At 37.4% G+C, this 26862-nt stretch overlaps 1 protein-coding gene across 3 annotated transcripts in view; it reads left to right on the top strand.

Moving 5' to 3' along the window:
* Nucleotides 1-26862, top strand: part of LOC121876526 — a 157333-nt gene that overhangs the window by 25263 nt on the left and 105208 nt on the right. For all 3 annotated transcript variants that reach the window (XM_042381707.1, XM_042381706.1, XM_042381708.1), the window contains exons 7-23: nt 119-365; nt 858-1017; nt 1345-1486; nt 4798-4898; nt 5943-6095; nt 7866-8013; nt 8221-8435; nt 8800-9009; nt 9801-9977; nt 10868-11055; nt 15853-15970; nt 21187-21589; nt 21900-22049; nt 22953-23062; nt 23446-23608; nt 25675-25814; nt 26184-26345. In XM_042381707.1, coding sequence (XP_042237641.1) covers nt 119-365; nt 858-1017; nt 1345-1486; nt 4798-4898; nt 5943-6095; nt 7866-8013; nt 8221-8435; nt 8800-9009; nt 9801-9977; nt 10868-11055; nt 15853-15970; nt 21187-21589; nt 21900-22049; nt 22953-23062; nt 23446-23608; nt 25675-25814; nt 26184-26345 — 2987 coding nt within the window. The remainder of the gene's footprint in view (nt 1-118; nt 366-857; nt 1018-1344; nt 1487-4797; nt 4899-5942; nt 6096-7865; nt 8014-8220; nt 8436-8799; nt 9010-9800; nt 9978-10867; nt 11056-15852; nt 15971-21186; nt 21590-21899; nt 22050-22952; nt 23063-23445; nt 23609-25674; nt 25815-26183; nt 26346-26862) is intronic.

Genomic DNA, 26862 nt, shown 5'->3' with positions numbered 1-26862 from the left:
ATATATATATATATATATATATATATATATATATATATATATATATATATATACTGTATATATATATATTATATTATATATGTTACTTTTTAATTTATATATAAACTTACTATTGCAGTGACCATTCATGAGTTGGACTTAAACAGAGCAGTCCATCCCTCCACATCAGTCATGGACCACACTGTTAAAGTACACAGGCTCCTCAGTGAACTGTGTACTGAGCTTGGTCAACGAGTGACGTTAAAGGCAGCTGTGGCATATCCTCATTTATTGTCAGAAATGAAATACTTACCAAAAGAGATGCTGGTGCAGCTGTTTACAGAGGTTAACACTGGAAAAATCTGTTCTGATCACCGGAGGGTCAGGTCAGTTTTATTAGTACTGCACCTAGCAATGTAGAGAGAATGTGAGAAAAATTTAAGTATAATAAAGTTTATGTGAGTTGAATAGCAATACTGTAGATGTTGAATATGAAGCAATACTGACCAACACTTTCGAAAACCCTTATGAGAAATGAGTCATCTTAGTATGCAAGTGATTTTTAAATTTTGAAATGACAAGTTTATCAGGAAAATTCACCCTCTTTCCTTTTTTTTCTTTTATCCTCTTCACCACTCATCGACTTGTTAATTATTTGTCAGCATGAACACCTATGGTTTGTTGTTCACATCTAATGTCAGTTAAGGAAATATTTTCATTTGCCCCCTTCATCTTAAATCTGGGAAATTATTGGGAAAGACATAAATATGTAGACATACAACCAAATGTATTCTGTTGAGTATTTCTGAAAATTATAAGTTTTTAGGTAAAACTGTACAAAGGGGAATAAAGTGATCTCTCTTTAATATTTATTTTAGAGGCGTTCTTTCTGCTGCAATGCGAGACTCCACATCTCCCAATGTTGCTGCTGCAAAGTGTTCTCTGATGACATCAGAAGCTGTTGTGTCTTCACCCAGTTGGCTATCATCACTTGCAAATGTTCAGCATCCCTCATCGGAGTCCCTTCTTATGTGTGCTGTGTGTATATTCCTGGGTTCTCTCTGTCTCATGACAAGGATTACATTAATTTTAACAAACAATGTTCAAGATACAGTGTATAATGTCTTTTGGTCTGACTGAAAAATCTGGGACATCAGTTTAGCTGTAAACAGTCAACTCGCTGTATATGTTTACTAGTTTATGGTACATATGTCTCAGAACTATCCCATGGAGGGGGGGTGATAGCTAATAAAGATTCACTGCTAAAGATATATATTTAAACAGTTTAAGTTACAGCGTAGTCCCATGTACTTTCTCTAATGGGTGACTTTGAGGCCACTTACTCTACTTTCTAAATATTTGTAGGGTTTGTTGGATGATGAACACTGGCGTGCCTCTGTGTTGGGTGTGACAGCAATGGCAGGTCATGCAGCAAGGGTGACGTGTGGTGGTGGTGGTGCGGCAGAACACTGTCATTGTGGTGTTGATGACTCCTGGGGTCATGAAGGTAAAGTAAATGAAAGTATCAGACATTGTTATAGAGCACCATCACTGTTGCTACATGAATATAGTGGTTGTGCCCCACTGAAGTGTGAAATTTATCATTGAGCAAATATTATGAGAAAAATAATGACATGAAATGTGGTAGCCAATGGGGACAACACTCACCTCTTGTTCTAAAGGTTGGTAGTTTACTCCCAGACCATCCTACTATGAATTGGTACTGCCCCCGTATGTACTGTTGGTTCTGCTCCCATGTGTATTGGTACTGTCTCCATGCATATTTGTACTACCTCCATGTGTATTGGTACTGTCTTCATGCATATTGGTACTACCTCCATGTGTATTGGTACTGCCTCCATATGTATTGGTACTGCCTCCATGTGTATTGATACTGCTTCCTTGTGTACTATAGGCTGAGCATTTCGTGAGCTATACTGTATATGCATTGCCCTGAATGGGCTGTCAGTCCTTTGGGATCCATCTTCACTCTTATGGCTTCAGGTTTCAAGATAGATTACCATTAATTAGAGGAGATGGCCTAAAGTTTATGTTAATATCAAGGAATTCTAGATTCATCTGATTGATGTCTTTATGATTTATTACTAAGATCACTTTAATATCAAAATATGCTTTAGTTATATTTTCAACACCATTCTCATATTGTTCATGGCAGACAACAAAGCTGTGACTTGGGGAATATTGATTTTTTTAGTCAGTTTGACAAAGAAAAGCTGACAAAACCATCAGATGCTTATTTCCAGTAGTCTTTACACCAGCAGCATCTGGTGTTCTTAGGGCCAGGTGGTCACCCATCCAAGTAGTGATATCTCTATAAGCCAGAACAGTTGGTGCAGAGCACTTCCGGGAATGAGAGATTTCAGGGTAACGAAACGACTCTCTCAAAGCTGGAAAAAATCCCCCATCCCCAGAATTTTCCGGAATCTTCCAAGTACAGGTAGTCCCCGACTTACGACTGCTTGGACTTACATCCATCGGTACTTATGACCTGTTCTGACCTTTTTTTTTCTCCAAATGACGCGCACATTTTCTATACCGAAACGTTTCCAGTTGATGTAGTCTCCATGTATAATTAGAGAATTATGGGGGCCCCCTTGTGCATTCAGCTGACTACATTAAAGGTAAGTGCTCAGTCACACTGTATCCATTCCTCATTATTTATTACTTTTACTGTACTGTATTCCATTGTACGTAGATTTTTTATTTATTTATTTTTTTTAAATTTTGAAAATTTTTTATTTATTTATTTTTTATCTATGTCGCACTTACGACCATTCGGGCTTACGACCTGAATTTGGGTCCCTAACCCCGTCGTAAGTCGGGAAGCACCTGTAATGAAAAAATGTTCTTGGAAGTCCCAGAAATTGCGCATTACATCATCTCTCGAACCTGGAAAAATATCCCCGTTCCCTGGAATTTTCCGGATACCTGTACCGGAAAATTTTTCTCGGAATTTCCGGTAAATGTGCATGCTTTTCATCTTTCAAACCCGGGAAAACTCCCCCATACCTGGAATTTTCTGGGCATTGGGAAAATTTTCTCATAATTTTCCAGAAAATGTGCCCCTTGGAAAATCGTTCCGAGAAAATTTCAATTCTGGCTATCGGAGTGTTCCAGGTTTGAGGGATTCTGGCTAACGGATATATAACTTGTACTAACCAGATTCAGTGTTGCTTAACTTTGCTGATCATACAAGAAGCAGTGTTTGCAATGTGATACAGGGGGCCCCCTATGTTTGCAGATTTTTACTTTGCGGTTCTCGGTTATTCGCGGATGACACCCTGGATGTACCCAAGAATATCTGTAGGTACTTTTAAAGTTGCCGGCTCACAAATAATCAGAAACAAATTTATTAAAAGTGTGACTGTCTACCCTCAAGTCAGTGCTCTATTAATAAAGAGCTGTAATAGAGAATGGACTTGAGGGTAGACTCACATTTTTAATAAATCTGTTTCTAATTATATGTGAGAGTATTTTCCCACTATTATTTATTTGTGTGTGTGTGTGTGTGTGTGCACACAATACTGCAAGTAAAAAAAAGAATGTCCTAAGGGCAAACACATGGAGGGAATATACATTTCTTTGTACACAAGTAAAAATGTATCCCCCCGGTCCGCAAATGTTATTTGCGGATTTGGCGACTTGCGGCCATTTTGAGAACCTAACCCCCGCGAATTTGGGGGGGTCCCCTGTACTACTACTACTACTACACATTTAGATAACTCTTGTTTAATCAGGGTTGTCTTATATTTTATATATCAGCCCAAAGAGGAACCAGAAATGAAAGTCACTGTCTGACCTCTTCCCTACCACTCATATTAATGGAGGCTGAATTGTTTTAAATGCTACTGATTGGACTAACATTATTTATAGGAATTTATGAGACAGGGAATACTTTGAGAAAGATATTTCACAGATATTCTTCAGTGACATAGCACTGGTTGAATGTAAATAGAGGTGAACCTCAATAGCTAATGTCCCGTTGACCATCAATTCGCAAAACCGACGATTACATATAGGGGAAATACCCCGGAAGTTTTGTTCTAACCCCAGAGATCCGGTGATTGGCAGAGCTGGCGTGGTGCAAATTCTTGCCATCAGAGGGCTCTGTGCACTGCCTCTGACTCGTTCCCACAATCTTTACTCTTATTTACATTTACTATGTGTCTCTGCCCTAGTGTTTTTTGGTTTTTTTTCCTGACTTAGTGTGTTACTCACTCATGCCTAAACACCCCAGTGATAGTTCTTCTTATGCTGGGCAACTTGATGTGATGTGATAAGGTATAAAATGGCATAATAAGGTATAATAAAAGTGGTGACGGACCAGCAAAGAGTGGTAGAGACTTGAACTTGCTATCATAGATTGTTAGTACCATCCTCAATTTATGCTTTACATTCCTTATTTAAGGCTTATTATGATTCCTTTATATGTCTGCTTTATTTTCTTGCTTGACAGTTTGCAGTACAGGGATATATCAAGGGTAGGTGGGAGTTTTTGAAGGGTGGCCGGTCCCTAAACCCCATTTGTTATATTCTTATGGGATTAATTGCTTCGATAACTGGTTATTGGGATATGTCTGTACTATAACTTTCATAATGCCATTGTAAAAAAAATCCATAAATTCTAGTCCTGAAAACAAATGGTAGGTCGACCATGGACACATTTGATAACATTGACTTTTTAAGATTGGCAGTTTGTATTTTATGGACCCCAGTAACTTTTATGGTGTTTGTCATTTGTACAGTGATATGTTACATGTTTGTTGTGATTGATTAATATAGTTTATTGGGTTACAGATGAGGACAGAGACTGGGAGGTAGACCAGGCAGTACAGGTCATCATAAAAAAGTTGATGGAGAGGCTGAAGAGCTGCTCCTCTGAGGGTGATAAGCAGCAGGTTAGGCCTTGGGCTACGGTACTTCTTGTTAATCTTGTTTCTAATGGTTATTATTTATTATTATTGTATAATGACATTTATTCTGTAAATATTTCTGATAATGACCGGTATTTATACTGTGTTACTTATGCCTTTTCCTTATGTACAGCTCTTAATATTGTTTTGAGTTTCCTCCAAACATGACCTTTGCATAGCTTTGCATTATTTAATTTTTAGAATTTGCATTCATCGTTACATTTATTACTACTATAGCAGCTTAACCGTTTCTCTCCTCTCTTACGTAAGCCCTTAAATTACCTGTACAATTATTTCTTGAAACAGTTGAGTTGCATTAAAATGAATTGTGTTTATTCACTTAAACTATTGTACTGTACCTCTACAATGTTTCAACAGTGTTTCAGCAGTTTTCACCATATTTTCTGGCTGCACTGAATTATTTATATGTTAATGTATTAGTGAATGAACGTATGAATAATTAAGTTAACATTAATTAGAATTTGGAGTTTTTCACTTACTTTATTTACAGTGGTGGACAATAGTTTACTGTATGTACAGCTTGTATGTTTAAGTCCAGTGCCGGATTGACCATGAGGCACTGGCCTCAAGCCCCCCTGACTCTAAGGGGCCCCCAAATCCAAACATTCTCGAAGTTGAAGCATATAAAACATGAACTTCGTTCAACGATGTCCTAGCAAAGTCTTAATTTTCTGTCTCTTATCAACATTAAATGTGTTATTTGCAGAAGCTTAATATTGATGAAATCATTGATAAATTTGGGTATATTTTGTTCTTGTTATTTATATATACACCTTGGGGCTAGGGGCCGCAAGTTGATCTGTGCCTCAGGCCCCTATTAAGCTTAATCCGGCCCTGTTTAAGTCTTTTGTCTTATTCTAAAATGACTAGGAAATGATTGTTGAAACTGATAAGACTTGTAGCATATGAGATTGTACATCACTACACACTAATAGTTTATTTATATTTATGACAAAATACTGTATTTGTTTAATAATTTACTAATTAAAAGATATACTTTATTTGCAGGCTTTGCTGGCTATAAGAGGTCTAGGGAACGTGGGTGCATTTGGTAGTGACGTTGAGAGTGCACTTCGTGAATGTGGATCAATGGCTAATATTGATTCAGCTGTCCGTGTGGCAGCATTCAAGGCCCTCGGGCAGGGTCCATGCTCTTCACAGGTCAGTTATATAAAAACATAAACAAAAGTGCCTGGGAGGTATTGTTACGAACACTATAGTTGAGCACTTGGAGGCTTTATTAAACATAATGCAATATTATACATGAAACAGCAAAAAGTAATATCTCCGTTAACCGGAATCCCTCAAACTCGGAACTCTCCGATAACTGTAATTGAAATTTTCTCTGAAAATCATTTCCACAGCCGGAATTTTACGGAAAATTCTGGCTTTGACAGTGATTTTCCGAGGGCCACAATCTCTGGAAAATTCTGAGAAAAATTTCCCAGTACCCGGAAAATTCCGGGCATAGGGGATATTTTTCCAGGTTTGGACGTAATTCACATTTTCTGGAACTTCGAGAATAGTTTTCTGTTACCCAGAAATTTCTGGAAAATTCCGGGGATGATGGATTTTTCCGGCTTTGAGAGTCGTCTCGTTACCTGGAAATCTCTCATTCCTGGAAGTGCTCTGCAGCAATTGTTCTGGCTAATGGAGATATCACTGTACAGTACAGGTTGACAATCCCTTATCCTAAATTCTTGGGGCCAGAGACATTTCGGATTTTGGAATTTTTCGGTTTTCAGAATCGCTATTTTTATTTTTTTTTATAGCCTACCCGGGCACAAGTCACTGACCCACATTGGGGCGTGGGTGGCGAAAATATAATAAAAATTATAGTAATAATAACAATTCATACATCTAGGTCGTGTTTCTCACTTTTGATCTTTTTTTTTCATTCTTGTATTTCTTTATTATTATTTTATAATTACAGTATTATTATTATTATTATTAATTTTGTTATCAGATTTTATTATTGTTATTGTTATCATTATTATTGTATTTTGGTGTATTTTTTATTAAAATTTTTATTTACTATGAATAATTACTATAATTATTATTACTATTACATTTTCGCCCCCAGGCTCCAAAGTGGGTCAGTGCTCTATGCCCAGGTGGGCTAATCCCTGTTTAAAATTTTTTTTTCGGTTTTTAGAGCTTTTCGGTTTTTGGAATTTCGGATAAAGGGTTGTCAACCTGTACTGTATTTGTGATACAGTACAATATCAGCCTTTGTAGCCACAACACTGTTAATCAACAGCATGACACAGTAAAGGGCACATCAGGAAAATATCACAAGAATTTACAGCAGTACTGTACAGGTAGCTAATTTAAGTTTAGGATATTTTGCAGGCAGCAACAAATGAATTGTCTTTATTATGCTTCAGGGCTCTGATAATTATAGCATTAGAGGTTACAAGAGTATTTTCAGCACACAATTTGTCACAGTTCACACAGTAATTGACTCCGTCTACTTGCGAGATAATGAGCTAGCATTAATTACCTTTATTAGCATTGTTACCTGGATCCTCTTCTTCCACCTCATGTGAACATCTAAACATTTCTTGCTACAGATGCAAACATGTTTATGAGGGGCAGGAGTAAGGAAAGAATCTCAATCCAGAACGTAGAGAAAAAGATGTAGCTGAGAGTGGAAAGTAGAATAAAAATAGATGTGTGACAGAAAATGTAAGCAGAAATACAATAGACAGGATATTTAAAGAGGAATTTTTGGTAAAAGGACAGATAACACATGATCCATGGATAAGCAGATAAACTATCGTGTGCTAAATTTGATCATGGGGCCCAGGATGTGGAAGCAATAAGGAGATCCGTAGCTGCATTATAGTTTAGGTACAGTACAGTATAGTGTTTATAATGACACGGGTGTTTAACTGAGATGATGAATCTTGATTGCATTCTGCCACACAGATAATGAACTGGCTGAAGTGGGAGGTACTCAATGAGACAGTTGAGACAGAGCTGCGGATCACTGCCTTCCAGTCTCTACGTTCCTGTGACCCAAATCAAGCTGAAGCAGTAGCCATTCTCATCACTAAAAAGGAATCAGACATACAAGGTGAAAGACATCACAAACTATGAACTAGTTAATCTTTTAATTCATTATTAATATTATGCTTAAGAATGATATTCATTGTGTAATTTTTTTTGTTAACCTCAAATGTTGGTTGCACCAACTGTTAATACAATATTACTGTACAGTCTTGATGATAGTGAATAATAATGCTCCATATATTTGACGCAAAATTAATCTTATCTCTCTCAGTGAAATCTTACGTGAGTGCCTTTGTGACCGAGGAAGACACTACTAGAGATGTACGTCAGTTTTCCCAACATTTAGTGGCAAATCTTACAGCACTGGCAGGTCTTCCAGACACCCAGCTGGAGACTGACATTGTTTTTCAAAATTCTTTCCTGCCCCGAAGTGTTGCTTTCAACTTGACATCTACATTACTGAAGCATTTTGGTGGAAGTGTTCAGGTAAAGAAGTTTTCTAATTTTCATACATGTATTTGCTGATGAAAAATTTTTTATTTCTAATAATATGTCTGGAAAGTGTAAATGTTGTATTTACGAATGCAGGAACTTTGACCAGTGATATAAACAGTATAAGCAATATGAAGTTTTTTTTTACAAGTTTTCATAATAGCTAAAGTATTGTTACAGGAAATTTCACATGAAAAATAGTAACAAAAACTTATTTTGATGTAAAATATGAATATCATCATTGTAATATACATCATAAATATATAAAGTATGATATAGTACTGTATATACAAGAAACTTTAATTCTTGTACATTTATACATTTCAAGACATGGCAAAAGTTTGATCCTTCATTACAGTTTGGAGGACGGCTGCAGAATTTGGAGGGCGTGATACAGTCTGTGTTTGGTCATAAGGGCACAGCTGGGGGTACAGTGGAGGAGTGGGTGTTGGCACTCATACATAAGGCTCATGAACTCTTCACTAGTGCCTCAAAGGAGTTTGTCAGAAACCACAGGAGACAAAAGAGGAGTTTTAGTCTATCTGATGTCACGGAGCTGTTGAGTAAGGTCAGTCCCCATGCAGGAAATGACGGAATGTAAATTAATAAATTTTGACTTGCAAACTTTCCCTGATTTGGTTTTGCTTACATTTAGAGTTTGATTTATTTGTTAGAATAAGGTCTGGAATTTTCTGAGTGGAATTTAAGTTACAGTACATTTGTTACTGTAAAACCAACTGCACAGTTTTCTTACTTCATGGATGGATCCTAAACAGACCAATGGCCTCCTTTTCCCTCAGCTTGGCCACTTCTAGTTGGGTGGTTATTAGGTAAAAAAAAAAAAAATATATATATATATATATATATATATATATATATATATATATATATATATATATATATATATATATATATATATATATATATATATATATATATATATATATATATATATATATATATATATATATATATATATATATATATATATATATTATTGCCCAGATTTCCTCTTCATCTTGTTACTATGAAAACCTACTACAATATAGTACACTACTCAGTGTTGTTACCACATACTATCACCCAGATATCCTTCCCATCTTATTTTATCTGCTTGTCCTGTTAGTGAACCAAGATCTTACTTTCCCTATCATTCACCTTTCTCATCATATAGAATCTTTTGTTCTTTGTTCATCCCAGAAAACTTTGCTCATCCTTGTAAACTTTGTTCATCCTTGTAAAATTATAATAGGTAAATGCATGATGGAGCATCTTTGATATCAATTTACAAAACTTTGTAAATACAGTAGATGTATCAAGTTTGTACAGGTGAATTAATGAAAAAGTGTTTTGGCATAGGTGAAGCATCAGGTGGTAACAGAATTGCATGGATGGGTGTTCGCCGGCTTAGGTGGTCAAGAGCGTTACTTTTCTTCATTTGCTGTTGACCCTCTTGCTCTCGAATGGGAGGAACTTATCAACAACTGGCTGGAACAACTGCTTGAGACAACATATTCATCTCTCATCAATTCAGATGTGAGTACAGTACTGTATATTAATTTGTTAGTGTTGTAGCTTATGTTTGTGTTTTGCTAACAACATGATTTACAGATCACCAATATGACTTTGCCTTGGAAAAATATCACTGAAGTGAAGTAGGTTCCTGCTATGTTGAAAGTACATTATGACTAAATTACTGTAGTAAATAATTTGAAATGACTCCAAAATTCGATTTTCACAAAAAGAAAGGTGACGTAATCATTATCTACCTTTTAACCAAACTTAAAACTTAGGCAAATGTGGATTGATGGAACATTCTGTTAATTGTTGGTTCAGATGAAGTTCTGAAGTTTTGTGGCTTCTAATTTTGGTACCTTTTTGTCACTGAGTTGTGTACTGTAGTGTTTTGGCTTCAATACTGAAGTATCACAGTATTGGTGTCTCAGTCTTCACACTCAGCTTCACTTTTTGTTTCATCCAACTTTAATTTGATTTTTACTCCTTATCCATTGATCGTTGTCCAATAAACCTTCTTACACTCATTCATCATCAGATACTTTACTCACCTTTCCATAGCTTTTTATTAACAGACCAATGAGGCTCATGCAATATGAACATCCTCCTTCTTTACAGCTTTTATATCTTGAAAGTCTTATCAGTGGAATTCCTTTTTAAAGACAGCCTTTTTTGACTTGTTCCCCAGTATATGTCCTGCCGTTGTTTAGTGATGTTGTACATACAGATGTTTCAAATTATTATTTTGCAAATATTTTAACAGCTGATTGATATATGCAAAGAAATATTTACATAAGCAAAAATGTCTGATATACAGTACAGTATCATCAATCCTTTAATTATGTTTCACATACATTACAGATTTTTTGTCATTTAAGGTGTATGCGTTACCTTCATAACTATCTTCATAGGTGGAAATGACAACTGGTTGGGCAGGGATTGATGAATGTATTTGGTCATGGAGTTTGCTCGGGATGCCACTAAAGTTTTCACAACAAGAAGGAGGTTTGATGACCCTTGGAGCCTCTTCACAGGTCAACCTTCTCAGTCTTCTTACTAACCCAAGAGCTTCGACTCTCAACATTGCTGTCTGGCCCAGGTAAGTTAGAAGGACTACAGTTGGCCCTTGATAGAGATTGACCCTTTAGAAAGCAACCTGATAAAGTTCCGGCCTCTGATTTAGACAAAAAAGTTGATAGAGAATTAGGGATTCCAATAGTAGCTGGTCAGAATGTAACTTCAAACTAAAAGTAAAGGGGCTCATCAACTTATTACTTGCCGGGTGTAACTTGTGTTCTTTTGTTTAAGTCGTCTGTATACTCGTTATTTGTACAGTATATTATGATGACTCCCGGGTCCCTTATGTAGCTTTCTGGTGATGCTGCTGGAAAACTCTCAGTCATCACTTGCCACCATCATTATCACACAGACCTGATATGTATAGTAAGAAGAAATTAGCTGAGATCATGGCAAGTGGTGCTCACAAAGACCAGAACTCTTATCAGTTCTGGTCACCATACTACAGAATGGATATAAAATCCCTAGAAAGAATTCAGAGGAGAATGACAAGATTAATCCTGGGCATTAGGAACCTTGAGTACAGAGACAGGTTAAAGCATCTTAAATTGCACTCCCTTGAGTGACGTAGAGTGAGGGGCGATATGATCGAGGAGTATAAATGGAAGTCAGGGCTAAAAAAGGTGATACAGTATAACAAAGGCACTCAAGCTATCCAACTAAGAGTGAACTTGTAGCAGTGGTTTTAAATTAGACAAATTTAGATTCACGTGCGAGATAGGTAAACATTGGTTTGGAAATAGAGTGGTGGATTAGTGGAACAAGTTGCCAAACATCATCGTGAACTCGAATACGCTGGATAGCTTCAAACATAGGTTGGATGGATATAAGAGCAATAGGGGTTGGATGTATATGGGACTGCCCAGTATTGGCCAATTGGCCCACTGCAGTTTCCTCCATTCTTATGTTCTTATTAGATTTAATTTATTTGCTGTATTTGTCTGATGTATTGCTGTCATTAATATATTTACAAGAAAATGGCCATATAACATTGATGGTGATGATGATGATGAGAGATTGCATAATTCTCATATCAAAGACTTCCTGAAACTCATAGTGCACCATAACATCTCTCTTCAATAAGTGTATGATGCTGATGAACTGCTCTCTGTTGGTGATGTTTACCAATACAATAATTAGCTGGTGGTTAGGAAGATTCAACATGGAGATTTAAACAGTACAAGAGAAAAAATTATTAACTTGTACATTTGTTGTGGGAAGCACCAGCTTCAGGCTTACACCAGCTTCAGGTGTATAGGAAGTGTTGTTGAATCTCTCCCATTGGAAAACATGACACTGTTTCCTGCACATCTAGAAAACTTTTGTATAGAGGCAAAGAAACATTTGAAGGTACAGTAATATAATTGATGAATATTTATATGTATAGTACAGTACTTGGGTTTCTTATGTTTCACTTTACCGGGACATTATATGAATTACCGTATATGCAGGAGGACTGTTGCTAACATCTGCTTATTTATTAAACGTAATTCTTTTATATCATGTACAGTTTTATCTTCTTCGTCACTGATCGGCTCGTTAGCCGCTTTGGCAGCCGGTCACATCTCTCTTATGCACTGTTGGCAAGTACTGGGCATGCACCGGCTCCTGAATATATCGGAACCTGCTCCAGTGTTGGTCAGGTCTGGCCTTGAATGAGTTCACACTCGGTGCCGTTACAACATTCTCTGGTAGATTGTTCCAAGAGTTTACAGTTCTCACTCCGGAAAAGTTTGCCCTTACAGTTTTTCTGGGCTTGTGGCTTCTTCAACCTTGAGCTGTGACCCTTTGTGGGGCAGACGTCCGCTAACTCCGGGTATGTACATCCAACCAAGTAGTGCCCCCTGACATGTTTATACACTTTGATTAGGTCGCCGCTCGCCTGCCTGTAGTATAAGCTAGGCAGTTGCAAGTGTTCTAATCTCTCTGGGTTTACTGAGGTTCCATAGAGCAGGCACCAGTCTGGTGGCCCTCCTTTGGACATTTTCAATCAATTGACAGTCCGTAGCATACTTCGGGGACCAGATGGGGTGACAGTATTCCAGTTGGGGAAGCACCTCACTCTTGAAGATCGTGACAAGCAATGGACCTATTAGTTTTGTTGCCTGATTCACCTTCTCACTATGGCCCGAGATCTTTTTTCATTGTTGGATACACACCCAGGTCCTTTCACATTCGGTCTCAATTAATGAAATCTCTTCGTTTTGTTGGGACATGTGATACGCCTCCTTACTGTTGGTGTTACCTAGGTGCAGCCTCTTGCACTTCGTGACATTGAATCTTAGCAGCCATTTCTTCGACCATTCTTGAAGCTCATAGAGATCTTTCTGCAGCTCTTCACAGTCTGTTTGGTTCTTAATTTCCCTAAATAACATGGCATCGTCCGCAAACATTTGTATGCAGGAGTGTATAGTTTCTGGCATATCATTTATTAAGCACACAAACAACTACGGGCCCAATACACTGCCCTGTGGTACCCCGCTATCACGGGTAAACATGACAATTTCGTACCATTTATCACCACACACTACACCTAGACCCCGACTTACGACTACGTGGACTTACGACCGTCGGGACTTACGACCGCCTCAGATATAGATAAAAAAAAAAATCTAAATGACACGCTTTTTTATACCGAAACGTTTCTAGTTAATGTAGTCTCCATGTATAATTAGAACATTATGGGGGCCCCATGTGCATTCAGCTGACTACATTAAAGGTTAAGTGCTCAGTCACACTGTATCCATTCCTTATTATTTATTACTTTCACTGTACTGTATCCATTCATCATTATTCATTACTTTTACTGTACTGTATTTCATTGTAGATTTTTTATTAATTTTTTTTTTTTTTTTTTTTTTTTTTTATCATCTATGTCGGACTTACGACCATGTCGGACTTACGACCTGGATTTGGGTCCCTAACCCCGTCGTAAGTCGGGGTCTAGGTGTATTTGCGATCATGCAGAAAGTCTCCGATCCACGCTAGGACACTTCCTGAATCCCGTACCCTTCCAATTTAATTTTCAACCTTTCATGGGGTACGCTGTCGAAAGCCTTGGCAAATTCTAGATATATATTGTCGATATTTCTGCCTTGTTATAGAAATTGAGTCCAAACATCCAGTACCTTGAATACAGTAATTGTGTTAAGCAGGATCGTCCCGGGATCGTCCCGGCATAAAGCAGTATTGGCAGTCCTTTACATGGTTGCTTCGTAGTAAATGTTCCATCATGGCATCTCTTATGATGCTCTCTATTACTTTACACACTATGCTGGTCAGGCTCACTGGTCTATAATTATTTGTGGAGTAATGATTGCCCTTTTTGAACATAGGACTCGCATAAGCCTCCTTACCCTGGTCAGAATCTGCATACCGGTAACTACCGCCTTCAAGCCTCATGTCCGATATGCCTACTCGCATTTTTAATTTAACTTGCTGAGCGGTAAAAAGCCTTTGGGTTTGACTTGACCTCACTTGCAATCTGCCTCTGGAACTTTTTTCAGCCCTTCTACAGTTTGACTCTGCTTGGTTCCTGGATCTGGCATACATCCTCCTGTCCTGTTCATGATTTTTTTTGTCCTAACCCACGTCTCAAAATCCTGAGTTTTCTTCTTAACTTTCCCGTACATTGTGTGAAACATTATGAGACCATGGATGATAGGTATTAGAACATGCACTTACTTTGGTATATAATTTAACATACATAATGCAATGTGTATTTATTTCAGAGTAGTTAATATGATGTTCGATTACCAAATATAGTAGGATCAGTATGCATACCAACTCTCCCGGAACATCATGAGTTACATGCAGCATTTCGGGAATCATTGGACCCATCCTGGCTGATACTTTTTTGAAATACTGTACATTGCATACTATACAGGGGAGGGGGTCCCCAGGTTACAAATGAGTTCCTTTCCTGAGGACATTCTTAAGTCGGAAATGTACGTAAGTCGGAACACATAACCTCTGTGCACTATATCTTAGCCTAAGTCCTTCTGTACATCTAGAATTACTTAGTTTAAGAGAAAAAAAACATTGAATGACAAAAGACAGTGAAGAAAAGTAAAATTGAAAGTTTAGCACTTAATTGATCTTCCACCCATATTGCTAACAATCTTTCCATTTCAATTAATACTCCACTTCTTTGTTTTGTTATCACAGTTTAGTGCATTGGTGCAGATACTTTTACATGTTCAAGAATTTTGTTTTTCTTTCAAAATTGTTCTAATTGTTGACCGACTGAAACCCAACACTTTACCAATGACTGAGGGTGTTTTGCCTTTTTCAGAATATTTAATTACATTAACTCTCACTTTCATTGTAATTGTTTTCCTTTTCTTAGATGCACTACTATCACTTGCATCAGGTTTGCATTTGGGAGTCATGATGAGGGTAGAAAAAGAGGGTTAATAAATAAAAACCAACAATTTGCACTTGATCATACATGTTACTGAGGTGAGGGTAAGGTGTTCTGATGCAGTACTCCTCACCCGCTGCTCCGCCTCACCGCTACACCATGCAAACTACTTCTCGTATGTTAATACTACAAATCAGTTGTACCTGTGTCGGATTTTTAAAATAATTGAACTTATGCAACCTCGTTCATATCAGCAGGTATTCGTAAGTTGGACGTTCGTAACTCAGGGCCCCCCTGTACAGTATAGTCATTTAAAAAATTTAATGGATTTCGGTAAATTTAAACTTTGTCTCATCTATCACCATGGATCCCAGCCCTTGTATTAATATACTTAAATTCTGACAGTTTATGAAAGACAGTTGTACTGTACTACATTGTTGTGTGTTTCCTCCACAGTCTTGGTGTGTATTCACTGTCACAGATTGGTGTGGTGTCTCTCACTGGTGACTTCACAGCTTCCTCCATCGCACAAGTTTCTGCCGGTGTTGATGTCTCTTCCATCTTAACAGTCCAGGTATATACAGTACAGGACTAGAGATTATTTCATATCCTCATTTTGATTTTTCACCTACATACAGTGTCCTCAGTAATTTTTTGGTTAAAATTTAATATGTTCTTCTACAGGTGAATGAATGCTATTGTCATTGATTTATTTGTCTGATGTTTCTATAGTATGATTTATTATTAGAAATTACAGTATTATACAGTATTTGATTATTCAGCATTAGGCGATAGTACAGTGATCCCTCGCTTAACGAGAACCTCGGTTAACGAGTTACCTTCCTTAAGATTCTTAACTTCGGTTAATGAGCAATCCCTCGATTAACGAGTTTTTTACGAGCCGACCTCAACATGTTTTCGCTTGCATTTGGCGGTCCACCAGCTGTAGTATTTGTCCGCCAATACGGTAATCGGTTTTAGGGCTTAAATTCCTTACTATTTTAGTAAATATCAAGAAGTTTACACTATTCAATAATTTTAAAAGTTTAATATTAAAATTTTTAGTCATTTTAACAATTATTGAACATAATTGAAGGGAAAGAAACTAGTTTCATGCACGCCATCCAGCCTGGCAATACACCAAACAGGCGCCAGTCTCTCTGTCTTTTCAGTGGAGGTAACATCTTGCTTGAGACTCTCTTCAACTAAATGCTTTTTTCTGTGTTTGCAAGCAAATTATTGGTCATTTTGAAATTTATTTTACATATTGACATTATATAATGCAGTGCAGTGTTGATTTAAAGCAAATAATCTTGAATTACACCAAGAGAACTAAAATTTTATGGGTGAAATGGCACCATGGGGTGACTTCTCTTCCACCCCAATGCCTTCTCTTCCCCCTTCTCCTCCACCCCCAATCTAATTCTCAGCATCATCATCATCCAGGAGCCTTCTATATAGACACCTCAAAGTAAGTGTACTTTTCTACCTTTTTTGTTGAATTTAGGCAATTTTCGGGGAGGTGGAACCAATTACCCAAAAACCCATTGAAACAATGGTTTCGGTTAACGAGCAACCTGCTGGAATGGATTGTGCTCGTTAACCGAGGGACCACTGTATAGTTAGTAGTGAAGGTACTGTATATGTTATCATGTAAACTACACACAGTACTGTACTTAATATTAGGTAAATCTGGAAAGTAAGCAATTGCATTTGACAGGGTATGGCACAAGTCTTTGCTTTCCAAACTTCCTCTTATGGTTTCACTCCCCCACTTTGTTCTCTAATTTCTAGCTTCCTTGAGAACCGGTCCATGGCAGTTGTTGTTGAAGGATCGATCTTTTGCTCTTTCTCTACCAATAGTGGTGTCCCGCAGAGTTCTGTTCTTTCACGTACTCTCTTTCTTCTTTTTATCGACGATTTACTTCACACTGCGACTAATTCTCTCCATTCTTACGCTGATGATTCTACTCTTCACTCTTCTTCACATTTTTCCCTTCCCTTTAATTCTCAAACTAGATCTGTTTCTAGAGCTGATATCATTTCATCTATCAATGCGGATCTGTGCAGTATCTCCAAACGGGGAGGTAGAAACTTGGTTAAATTCAATACAGGAAAGCCTCTGATAATGACCGTTCTACTAACGACGATTTGTATTTAAGACCCTAGTTAATTTAGGACCCAATTCAATTTACGTCGTTATTTTATTCGTATTTACGACAAAAGTATAATACAGGTCCACAATACCTTATCCGAAACCCTTGGGGCCAGATGTGTTTCTGAATTCTGAATTTTTCGGGTAATACCCTAGCGGGGTCTGTGGCAGCACCTCTTCAGCAAACTCATTAATATTTCTGCAACGAACCTTATGAATATGAATTAAACAGTACATACAAAGTTCAGTATTCCGGTAATAGAATTAACAAAATATTAAATATAAACAAATTACAGTACTGTACAGTATACTGTACAATAATAAATAAGAATCAATAAAGTATTTTAACACTTAATTTGAGGTGTGTAATGTCTGCATTCAAATTATTTGCTATCTTGAAAGGATTCCAGCAATGCCTATTGCAGACTCTTTATTTTCTTATGTTTCTTATGTGTTGACAGCCAGGCAGGGGTGAGGAGGGGGGGGAGGGGTTGAGGTGAGGTATTGACCAGCCGGCGGGGAGATTACACAATGCGTCTTATCTGTCACATAGAGGGAGTTTTAAATTTTTTGCTTATAAAATGTCACTGAATTGACTTGGGAGAATATAACTTACATTGCTGGAATTCTTGTAAGATAATGATTAATTTGAATATAAACATGATATAGTTAGCACTAGACATAAAAATTTTAGTAATTATTTAGGACATTTGAGAAGTACAGGTTTGCCCTTAAGACAATTATTAATTTTACTTTTTCATAATATGTATTTAGGATGGTGTGTGCATATAAATGAGTAAAAATAAATGAAGAAAGTTACGTATATCTACCCCAAAATATGAGTTGAAAAACTTGTACAGTGGGGTCTGCATTTACGCGGTCAATTGAACCCGTGGAGGCCCGCGTAAAACGAGAAACGCGTAAATGAAATAACAGAACATATGGGATTAATTGAAATAGAGACTGGGCCGACCCCCAAACTCCACTTTTTGCGACACAATACGTACGTTGTAGTAAAAATATTATCTTAATTTTATGATGGTATGCACACACAATTAATAATTAAGAGAAATATCAATAATATTAGGTTTTTTAACACTTACGTTAGTAGAAAAGATGGCTGGGCACACGGGGATGGGAGGTTGGTTCTGAGGCAGAGGGCAGATTAATTATTGGCCCTCACCTGTATTACTTGTATCAATTGTATCACTATCCACCACAGAGGCTTGCAGGGCCTCTTTGTCAAACCCCTCAAAGTCCATATCCTCACTCTCACCATCACTGACTTGGGCCGGCTGTGGTCGGTGGCGGGTAAGAACTTGGTAATCTTTTGATGACTGGGCGACCTTGTGCGCACCCTGCCCGCGCCGCTTCCCGCGTAAATGACCAAATTTACCACGTAATTAAAGCATTTTATTCTGGCAAGGCACCGCCTAAATGACCAAACGCGTAAACAAAAGCCTCGTAAATGCAGACTATACTGTACTTAAATGTACAGTACACTACACTAAAGGAATAAAAATTTTATCTCCTGTGAAAAATATATGAAGTCTATATTCAAATTATTCGCTGTCTTGCAAGGATTCCAGCAATGCAAGTTATATTCTGCTGAGACACAACTGACACCCCCCCACAAACTGTGCGTATGTTTATAAATTTTTTCAGGAAACAATGATTTGCGATATATCTAGCCTTTACAAACTGTAGGTAATTGTCTATGTTGCTATATGTTTGGTGTTATTTGTTTCTGTTTGTTTTCTGTTTGCTACAAAACAAAGAAATGATAGGTAGGATTCATCCGAATGCAACTTTTGTCTTTGACATCGAACGTTCGTAATACGTACATACAGGTATTTTAACATTTTTAACATTCTCTTTGAAGTGCTAATGCCTTGAAATCACTTGCATTTTTATGTTTGTAGTTTTTAACATTATTATTGGGAAAAACAGGTCTAATTATAAATTGTGAGCATATTAGTATGATGAATGCAGAGGTAAACGAACACTTTTTATGGACCAATCAGCTACTTTTTAGCGTAGAAAGGGGGCGTGGCTTCTGAGCCAAGCTAGTGTAAAGCGAGTACAAGTATAGTAAACAAGAGTCGGAGCTTGGCGGTCCCTTTGTTTTCACGCATCTGAACAGGACCAGGAGAAAAACTTTCTCAGGTTTCTTACGGGATTTTTGTGTCCCTATTCAACATGAGCAAGAGAGCAAGTGATGGTACTGCTAGTTCAAAAGCTAAAAGAAAGTGTATAAGCATATTTTTCATTAATTTTCCTTTTGGGTGGGAAAAAAGGGTAAAAAAACACACAACATATTTGAAAAGGTCAGACTTTGGAATGCATCTTATTATTATTGCTTTATTTTAATGGTAATAAATGATTCATGATACAACGATTCACCTTACACTGCAATATTGGAGGGCACATTACCGTCGTTATTCGAGGCTTTACTGTAATAATAAAACTCAGTATTTACCAATTACACTTTCCAAATTAGATGATCTCCCACCAATCACATTTCAGGATGCAATTATTCTGCCAAATTCTAAAATAGATATGCTAGGCCTCACCATTTCCTCTAATATTTCATGGAAGCCACACATCCACAACATTGCTAAAGCCTCCTCTCAAAAGCAGTTGCTTTAAGTTTATAAGGGATTCATTCGTCCTAACTTGGAGTACTGCTCTCATATCTGGGGTGGCTCTTCTTCTGTCCAACTGTTAGATAGGGTGGAATCAAAGGCATTTCATCTTATTGACTCTCCTCCTTTAGTTGATAATCTTTCTTCCGTTTCTCTTCGCCACAATGTTGCTTCACTGTCTCTCTTTTACAGGTACTTTAACGGGCAATATTCGGTGGATTTGGCATCCTGTGTACCGCCGGCAAGGCCATGGGCTCGTAACACTTGTCTCGCCACTGTGCCCACCGTTTCTCTGTGGATGTCGGTCGCACTAGAATAACCCGTTATAGTACATCCTTCTTCCTTCACACAGCCAAACTGTGGAATGCTCTGCCTTCTGTGTTTCCATACTCAAAAAATCTGTCTCGCTTCAAAAAGCTGGTTTTCTGGCATCTTCGTGGTGTAGATTAATATAATCTTTTTCTTTTCTATTTTTAATTTCTTTTTACTATTATTTTTTCGCCCCCAGGCCCCCTTGTGGGTCGATGACCTGTGCCCGGGTGGGCCATTCCCGTAAAAAAAAGAAAAAGAAATCAATGGAAGATCAAAAGTGTGGTGAGAAATACTTTAAAGGCAACACATAGTGATACCAACGACTGCCGAAGAAATATATAATTATCGGAATAATCCAGTAAGATCCACTAATGGGAATATTGTCTGCTGAGGACCAGGTGCACAGCCTTTAAATTATCTCAGTATAGAACTGTAGTTCAATAGAAAACTAAAGGCTAAGTATCAAAGAAAAAGTAAAAACCTAACCTAACCTAACTTGTGACCAAGCATTTTGGATTCATGTTACTCAAGTGTACTATATAGGATTGATAATATTTACAGTTGTAATGGTATGTTTCTCTTTAATGTGTGTTGAGGGAAGAGAAATGTGAGCTCAGGCTGTATTGTGCAATCTTTTAGTTGTCAGAACATTGGTTTAGCTTAAATCTGTTTCCCCAGGGTGCTGACAGTATGGAATTGAAGATGGATATTCCACAAGGTTCCTTCAATGGCTATTTGGCCCAGATTACACGCAGTTTTGATTACCCTTCAGCAGTGGATGGTGCCAATGATGATGATGGAAACTTGTATGATGGTGCTGCAATTAGTGGAACAGATTGCTCAAGTGAAGATGGTACAGCGGATGATTTCAATGTGGATGGACTTGATGGTCAGTCCCAAGGCTCTGGTAGTGAGAGTGTCTGCAACGGTGCACTTGAAACAGCTTTGGGGATTAGCGCCAGGACAGACACAGTGTGGATACAAGGTAGACATAAGGCAGTAATCAAGTTAAGGAATTATCTCAGGAAGAGTGAGGAGAGTATTACTGGATATAGAATTAGCTTCTCGTGGAAGAACCCGGGTAAGTGTGTGCAGAAACAGTGTACTGTATATGGTACTGTATGCCAATTTTTTATTTATTTTTAATAGTACAGAGAGATTCCCTAAAATTTATGGAAGTTAATGATTTTGAATTATATGAGTTTGCTGATTTATGTACAGTATATTAATTGGTGGATTTAATTAGTTGGTATTTCTACAGTGTAGATGGATGAATGTGTAACTAATGTATTAATGTCCATGTATACAGGTATTTCTTTATTTAGGTTTACATTTCATTTTATATTTGGTATTTCATTGACTACTTCACTGCTCTTTTTTGTATCTTCCAGGTGTAAACTCCATGTTCCTTGATATCCATATCGAGACTGAAGGTTCAAGCACAGAGAAGAAGGTCGGTGTGGTGTTTGGTCTCACCTACAGTCCGCACTTTACCCTCAAGCTACAGTTCTTTAGCCTGCAGTTCTCCGCCTTTGCAGAGAGTAGGTGGTTTTGAACAATTAAAGATTGAGTATAATTCCTATTGATTATTTTATAGGCAGGGAATATTTTTTTTTAATACCTGTACAAAGTATATGTTTTACTTCATATTGTTTCAGAAGGAATACATTGTTTTTTTTTGTTTTTTTTTTGCTTCATCACTAAACTGTGACCATTTAACAGTGGCTTGCTGGAAGGGTGGCTGAACAATGGTCATTCTTACACAGACCATTGGTCTTCTTCCCCCACTTTAGCCACCTTTAGTGCTGGTGGGCTTTAGGTAAGATAGGTAATTAAGAGTGTGATGATTGGTGTCTAAATAATGAATAATAGTACAGTAATGTACTTACACTGCTTTCATATTTAGGAACTCATATTACTTTATAGTTGCAGTAATTAGTGCATTATTTCTCAAAAGCTTTAGTTCATTTTAATCAAAGAAATTACTACAAGTGCTAAACATACAAAAATGTTTTAGTGACCAATTAGGAAAACACAAATGTTGAGCTACATCAGCTACAGTTATTTCAGAATACAGTAATACAGTAGTGTCACTAGAGCCTATAGTGTCACTAGTTGGTGATTGCCTCAGCATGTAGCTATTTAATGTTTATAATTTCTGATTGGCATAATTAAATCAGGCAAACAACTTCCTTGTGGGGAGACATACTGTACTGTACTCTGATTTAGAAGAAGAATTTCTTTGCAGTGTCTCCTCTTTTATTATATATTATATAGTATCTGTACTGTATAATAGTTAATTTTTTGTGAACTGTCTCTTCTCTTTTCTTTATACTTTTTACTCTTTCCCTGAAGTGTTTAAATGTTTGAGAGTTGGCTGAATTGGCCTCGTTTGTGCTTTAACATGTTACTGTATTCTTATTGCATAGTAATTTCCTTTACAGCATCACTAGTGAATGACCCAAATCTTAAGCGTGCTGAGGGTCACATTAGCTTCGGGAATCTAGTGTATGGCTTCAAAGCTGAACTGCTCTTTGTGGAAGATGGAGGCCATGTGAGTGTGTAATTAGTGTTTTTTTTTAGTTCTGATATAACAATGTACAAAATACTTGAGAAAAATCTGAAAATTGTGGAGGAAGTTAAGGTGCCAGACATTAAGACCGAAGGCTGAAGACATAGGGTTTAGGGTCTTCATGTGATTCATCCACTGTTGCTCCTTCATCATGCTTTCAGAAGTGGGAACAGGATTAATCAGGACTATCAAATGTATATGGCTGAATTCCTTTACGTAGAAATATTATAAGTTAATCATTAAAACAATAAAGTATGAAAATAATTGTAAGATATAAACTATATGATGTCTTACACAACGAGTCATCATCATCAGAGATGTCTACTTGGTGTTATGTTATAACATGCCATTATATTCTTCTTCAGGTGAGTGTGAAACCACGATTAGTCATAGCATATCCCGGTCAACAGGAAGATGCTCTTTTAGAGGGATATGTCGTACGATATCTGTCAGATAAGGTCAGAAGTGTGACTCTGGACCTTTACACAGAGGGTACACTGAAGAAGTACCTTGATATCACTCTTAAAGGTCAGTATGACATATGAAGTGTGCAGGAATGATTTGTTTTACCCTTTCTTCTTATGCAGATAATTAATAGTTGGTTTTGAATAACTGATATATCCTGTGATATTGTTTTCATTTCATAAGTAATGTCTATAGAGTGCATATAACTAGTGTGACATTCTAAGTGTTGGTTGATTGTACCATTTGCATAAATCAGAAGCAGTGTAGAGTCACTACATATGTTGGCCTATTGGGATAAATGTTTTGTGAATCTCAGCTCATGTTTTGACCTTGCAACCAGAGTGTAGGAGTCACACACCTATTTAATCTCTCAATCTTCATTATACATGTATCCTCAATAATCACGGGACCCAATAATCGCTGATCTGGTTTATCACAGTGTCCTCAATTGCGACCATGTGTGCACTTATCACCGATTGATCTGGGTTATCACGGAATTATCATGGGACAGCGGCGGGTCTGCGAGAGCCAGCAGTAGCAGCGACTTCCAAGAGATGGCAGCACGGCTCGTGGTGCCAGCTTCCAGCAATAGCATTTGTTTCCCCGCGCTGTTTTGGTCGGTGTTTAAAGACGGTTTCCTGCTCCATGCTTGTTTTTGGTGCAACTTTTGTAACTTACCCTCCACCATGGCACCTGTGAACAAGAAGAGTGTTAAGGTTCCTGATCCAGCCAAGCGACGAAGATGTGTGTATTCTCTGGTTGAATGTTCCGATGTTCCCTACAAGGATAAGCATGCACTTGGCAACACGCCCATTATATGTTACCACTTCCTTCCACTCCACCTCTCTAATCACCTTCACCTTTCTTCTTTCTCACTCCATAATTTAAAATTTATGTAACGTAATGTGGAAGGAATACAACGCTCTTCATTTACACTTACACTCAATTCTGTGAGTAGACATCAGTTGTTCAATTGTGTCTGGCAGTGCTGCAGCCAGAGTTATCAAACAAACCGATTGACGCATCATCTCCTCACCACTTACCACAATCTCCCCCTCCACCACCAGCTTCGTGATCACTATCACTACCTCTATTATTACTACTTAAATCATAATTTCAGTGATGGCTTTGCTTTAGCCAGAGCAGATTAGCAAGATATCCACTGTCTCCCACCCACTTCCCACCTTCCTTCCCCCTCCTACCCACTGCGTCTCACCAACACTCTGCCTCTCTCACCCATTTAATGGTAGTAGGTAGTAGGCAGCTACCAAACAGGGAGGTACTACTGCCTGGGAAGATATTGGAAGCATAATGTGTTGTCTAATGGTAGACCCTGCTGTCATATGGCATCACGAAAATTGTGACCAAGTCCCAGGTTGCTGATCTGACTTTCGGCTTCATTTACTCTCAATTGTAGGGTTTCAATTGTTTCTCTTACTATTGACAATACAACATACATATATACAAGTATTGTTTCTCACTTTTGATTTTATTTTATTTTTTGTATTTTTTTATTTCTTTATGGTTTTTTATTATTATTATTATTATTATTATTATTATTATTATTATTATTATTATTATTATTATTATTATTATTACATTTTCACCCAACAGACCCCAATGTGGGTCAGTGACCTGTGCCTGGGTGAGCTAGTCCCCGTAAAAAAAAAAAAAAATTATGAGTCATTCATGATCCAATATTGTACAGTACTGTACATTTTTTATTTGTTATTCATTAATTAGTAAGGACATGTTACTGGTATTATATCTTTTAGTGTACTTAGCCTATTTTTGGGGGTATACTTTGGTCAGTTAGGGGACAAAACTAATTTTTCCCATATGTTAAGTGTTTCGATATGTACGGTTTTGCTTATCACGGTAATTTTCTGGAACCAAGCCCACGCGATTATCGAGGATACCTGTACTTCACTATAAAATGGATGACTTATAATGGATTGCCTGTCAGCTTGGTTAGTATTTGTAGTTGATATCTAAAATAAATCATAATTTCTTTTCACTCTTGCAATATCTCTCCTACTACAGTGGTGGGTTGTCAGAGTCAAGAGTAACACGCTCATATACACACACACACTTTCCTCTCACTTTATTTTTATTTCTCCCAACACCAGGTACTGCTGAAGTCAAGCAAGCACCAAATGGAGACAAGGTCATCACCCTTAAGAATATCTACTTTTCAGTCCCACTCTTTGCACTTGGGTTAGAAGCTGCATTTTCCATGAAGAATAATGCCTTTGAGGGCAAAGTTCAGGTGAGGATGAAGGATGAGGTAGAGGATGAACTAGCTTAATGATGAATATCATTGAGATGAGTTGTGCCCTTAGGTTCGGTCATACATGAGACTATTGTACTCAAACACATTGCTGTCAGCTTTCCTAATAGTAGTCATTACATACCCAGCACATTATTATACATATGCTACAAAATTCATTAGAAATAATTAAATCGTCAGTATTAAAATGTTTACTTCGTTTTCGGTGATTTATACAGTTGATAGAAGATAGACTTAAAAAAATACACTCGATATTGTGTTTGGAAAAATAAATTACATGTTGGTGTATAACCTTTGTTCTTTATTTTCTTTTTGCACGTTTTGCTATTTGTCTCTTTGATCCTTCAGCTAACTTGGGATGGCCAGGTGGTGATGCTTGATGGCAGCATCACTAGTCCAGGATCTGGGGAAGATAATCAACACTTTGGGGTTAAATTTGAGATGCTGCTTCCAGATTACCCACAACTTGACACAAGGGTCCTCTCCATCACACAAGTGAATGCTTCTGAGGTACTGTTACCATGTTTGTGGGAGGTTTCTCTTATACAGGCAAGTCCTCAGATTTATGTCAGGTTACATTCCATAAGTATTCAAACTGTAAGTCCTAAGTACAGCTGCCACCAAAATTATAATAAGGTATTTACCGGGTATGTATTAAAATACCTTTAAAGACTGGTAAGATATAATTTAAAGTAATGTGCTGTATTTATTATTAGGATATAGTTATACTGTACATCCTTTATTTGTTTAATTTTTACAGTAAGATCACTACTGTATCTATAGAAATAAAGTTAGACTTATGAACAAACCTCAGGAATGTAACTCATTCATAAGTAGAGGAGCAGCTGTACAACAATCCACTATCTCTAAGTTTTATCACTTTTCCCTTCACTTTTTCTTCTCAGCACCATCACTACAGTACTCATCTTTCCTTTTATCCTTTGAAACAGTTTAATTCGCCAGAAAAACACAGATACAGAGTGGATAATAATAACAATATTAACATGGCTAAGCCAGTTGAGAACCT

Source organism: Homarus americanus, unplaced genomic scaffold (assembly GCF_018991925.1).
Source record: "Homarus americanus isolate GMGI-L3 unplaced genomic scaffold, GMGI_Hamer_2.0 scaffold28, whole genome shotgun sequence".
NCBI classification, from domain to species: domain Eukaryota; kingdom Metazoa; phylum Arthropoda; class Malacostraca; order Decapoda; family Nephropidae; genus Homarus; species Homarus americanus.
This window is presented reverse-complemented; position numbering and strand designations above follow the sequence as displayed.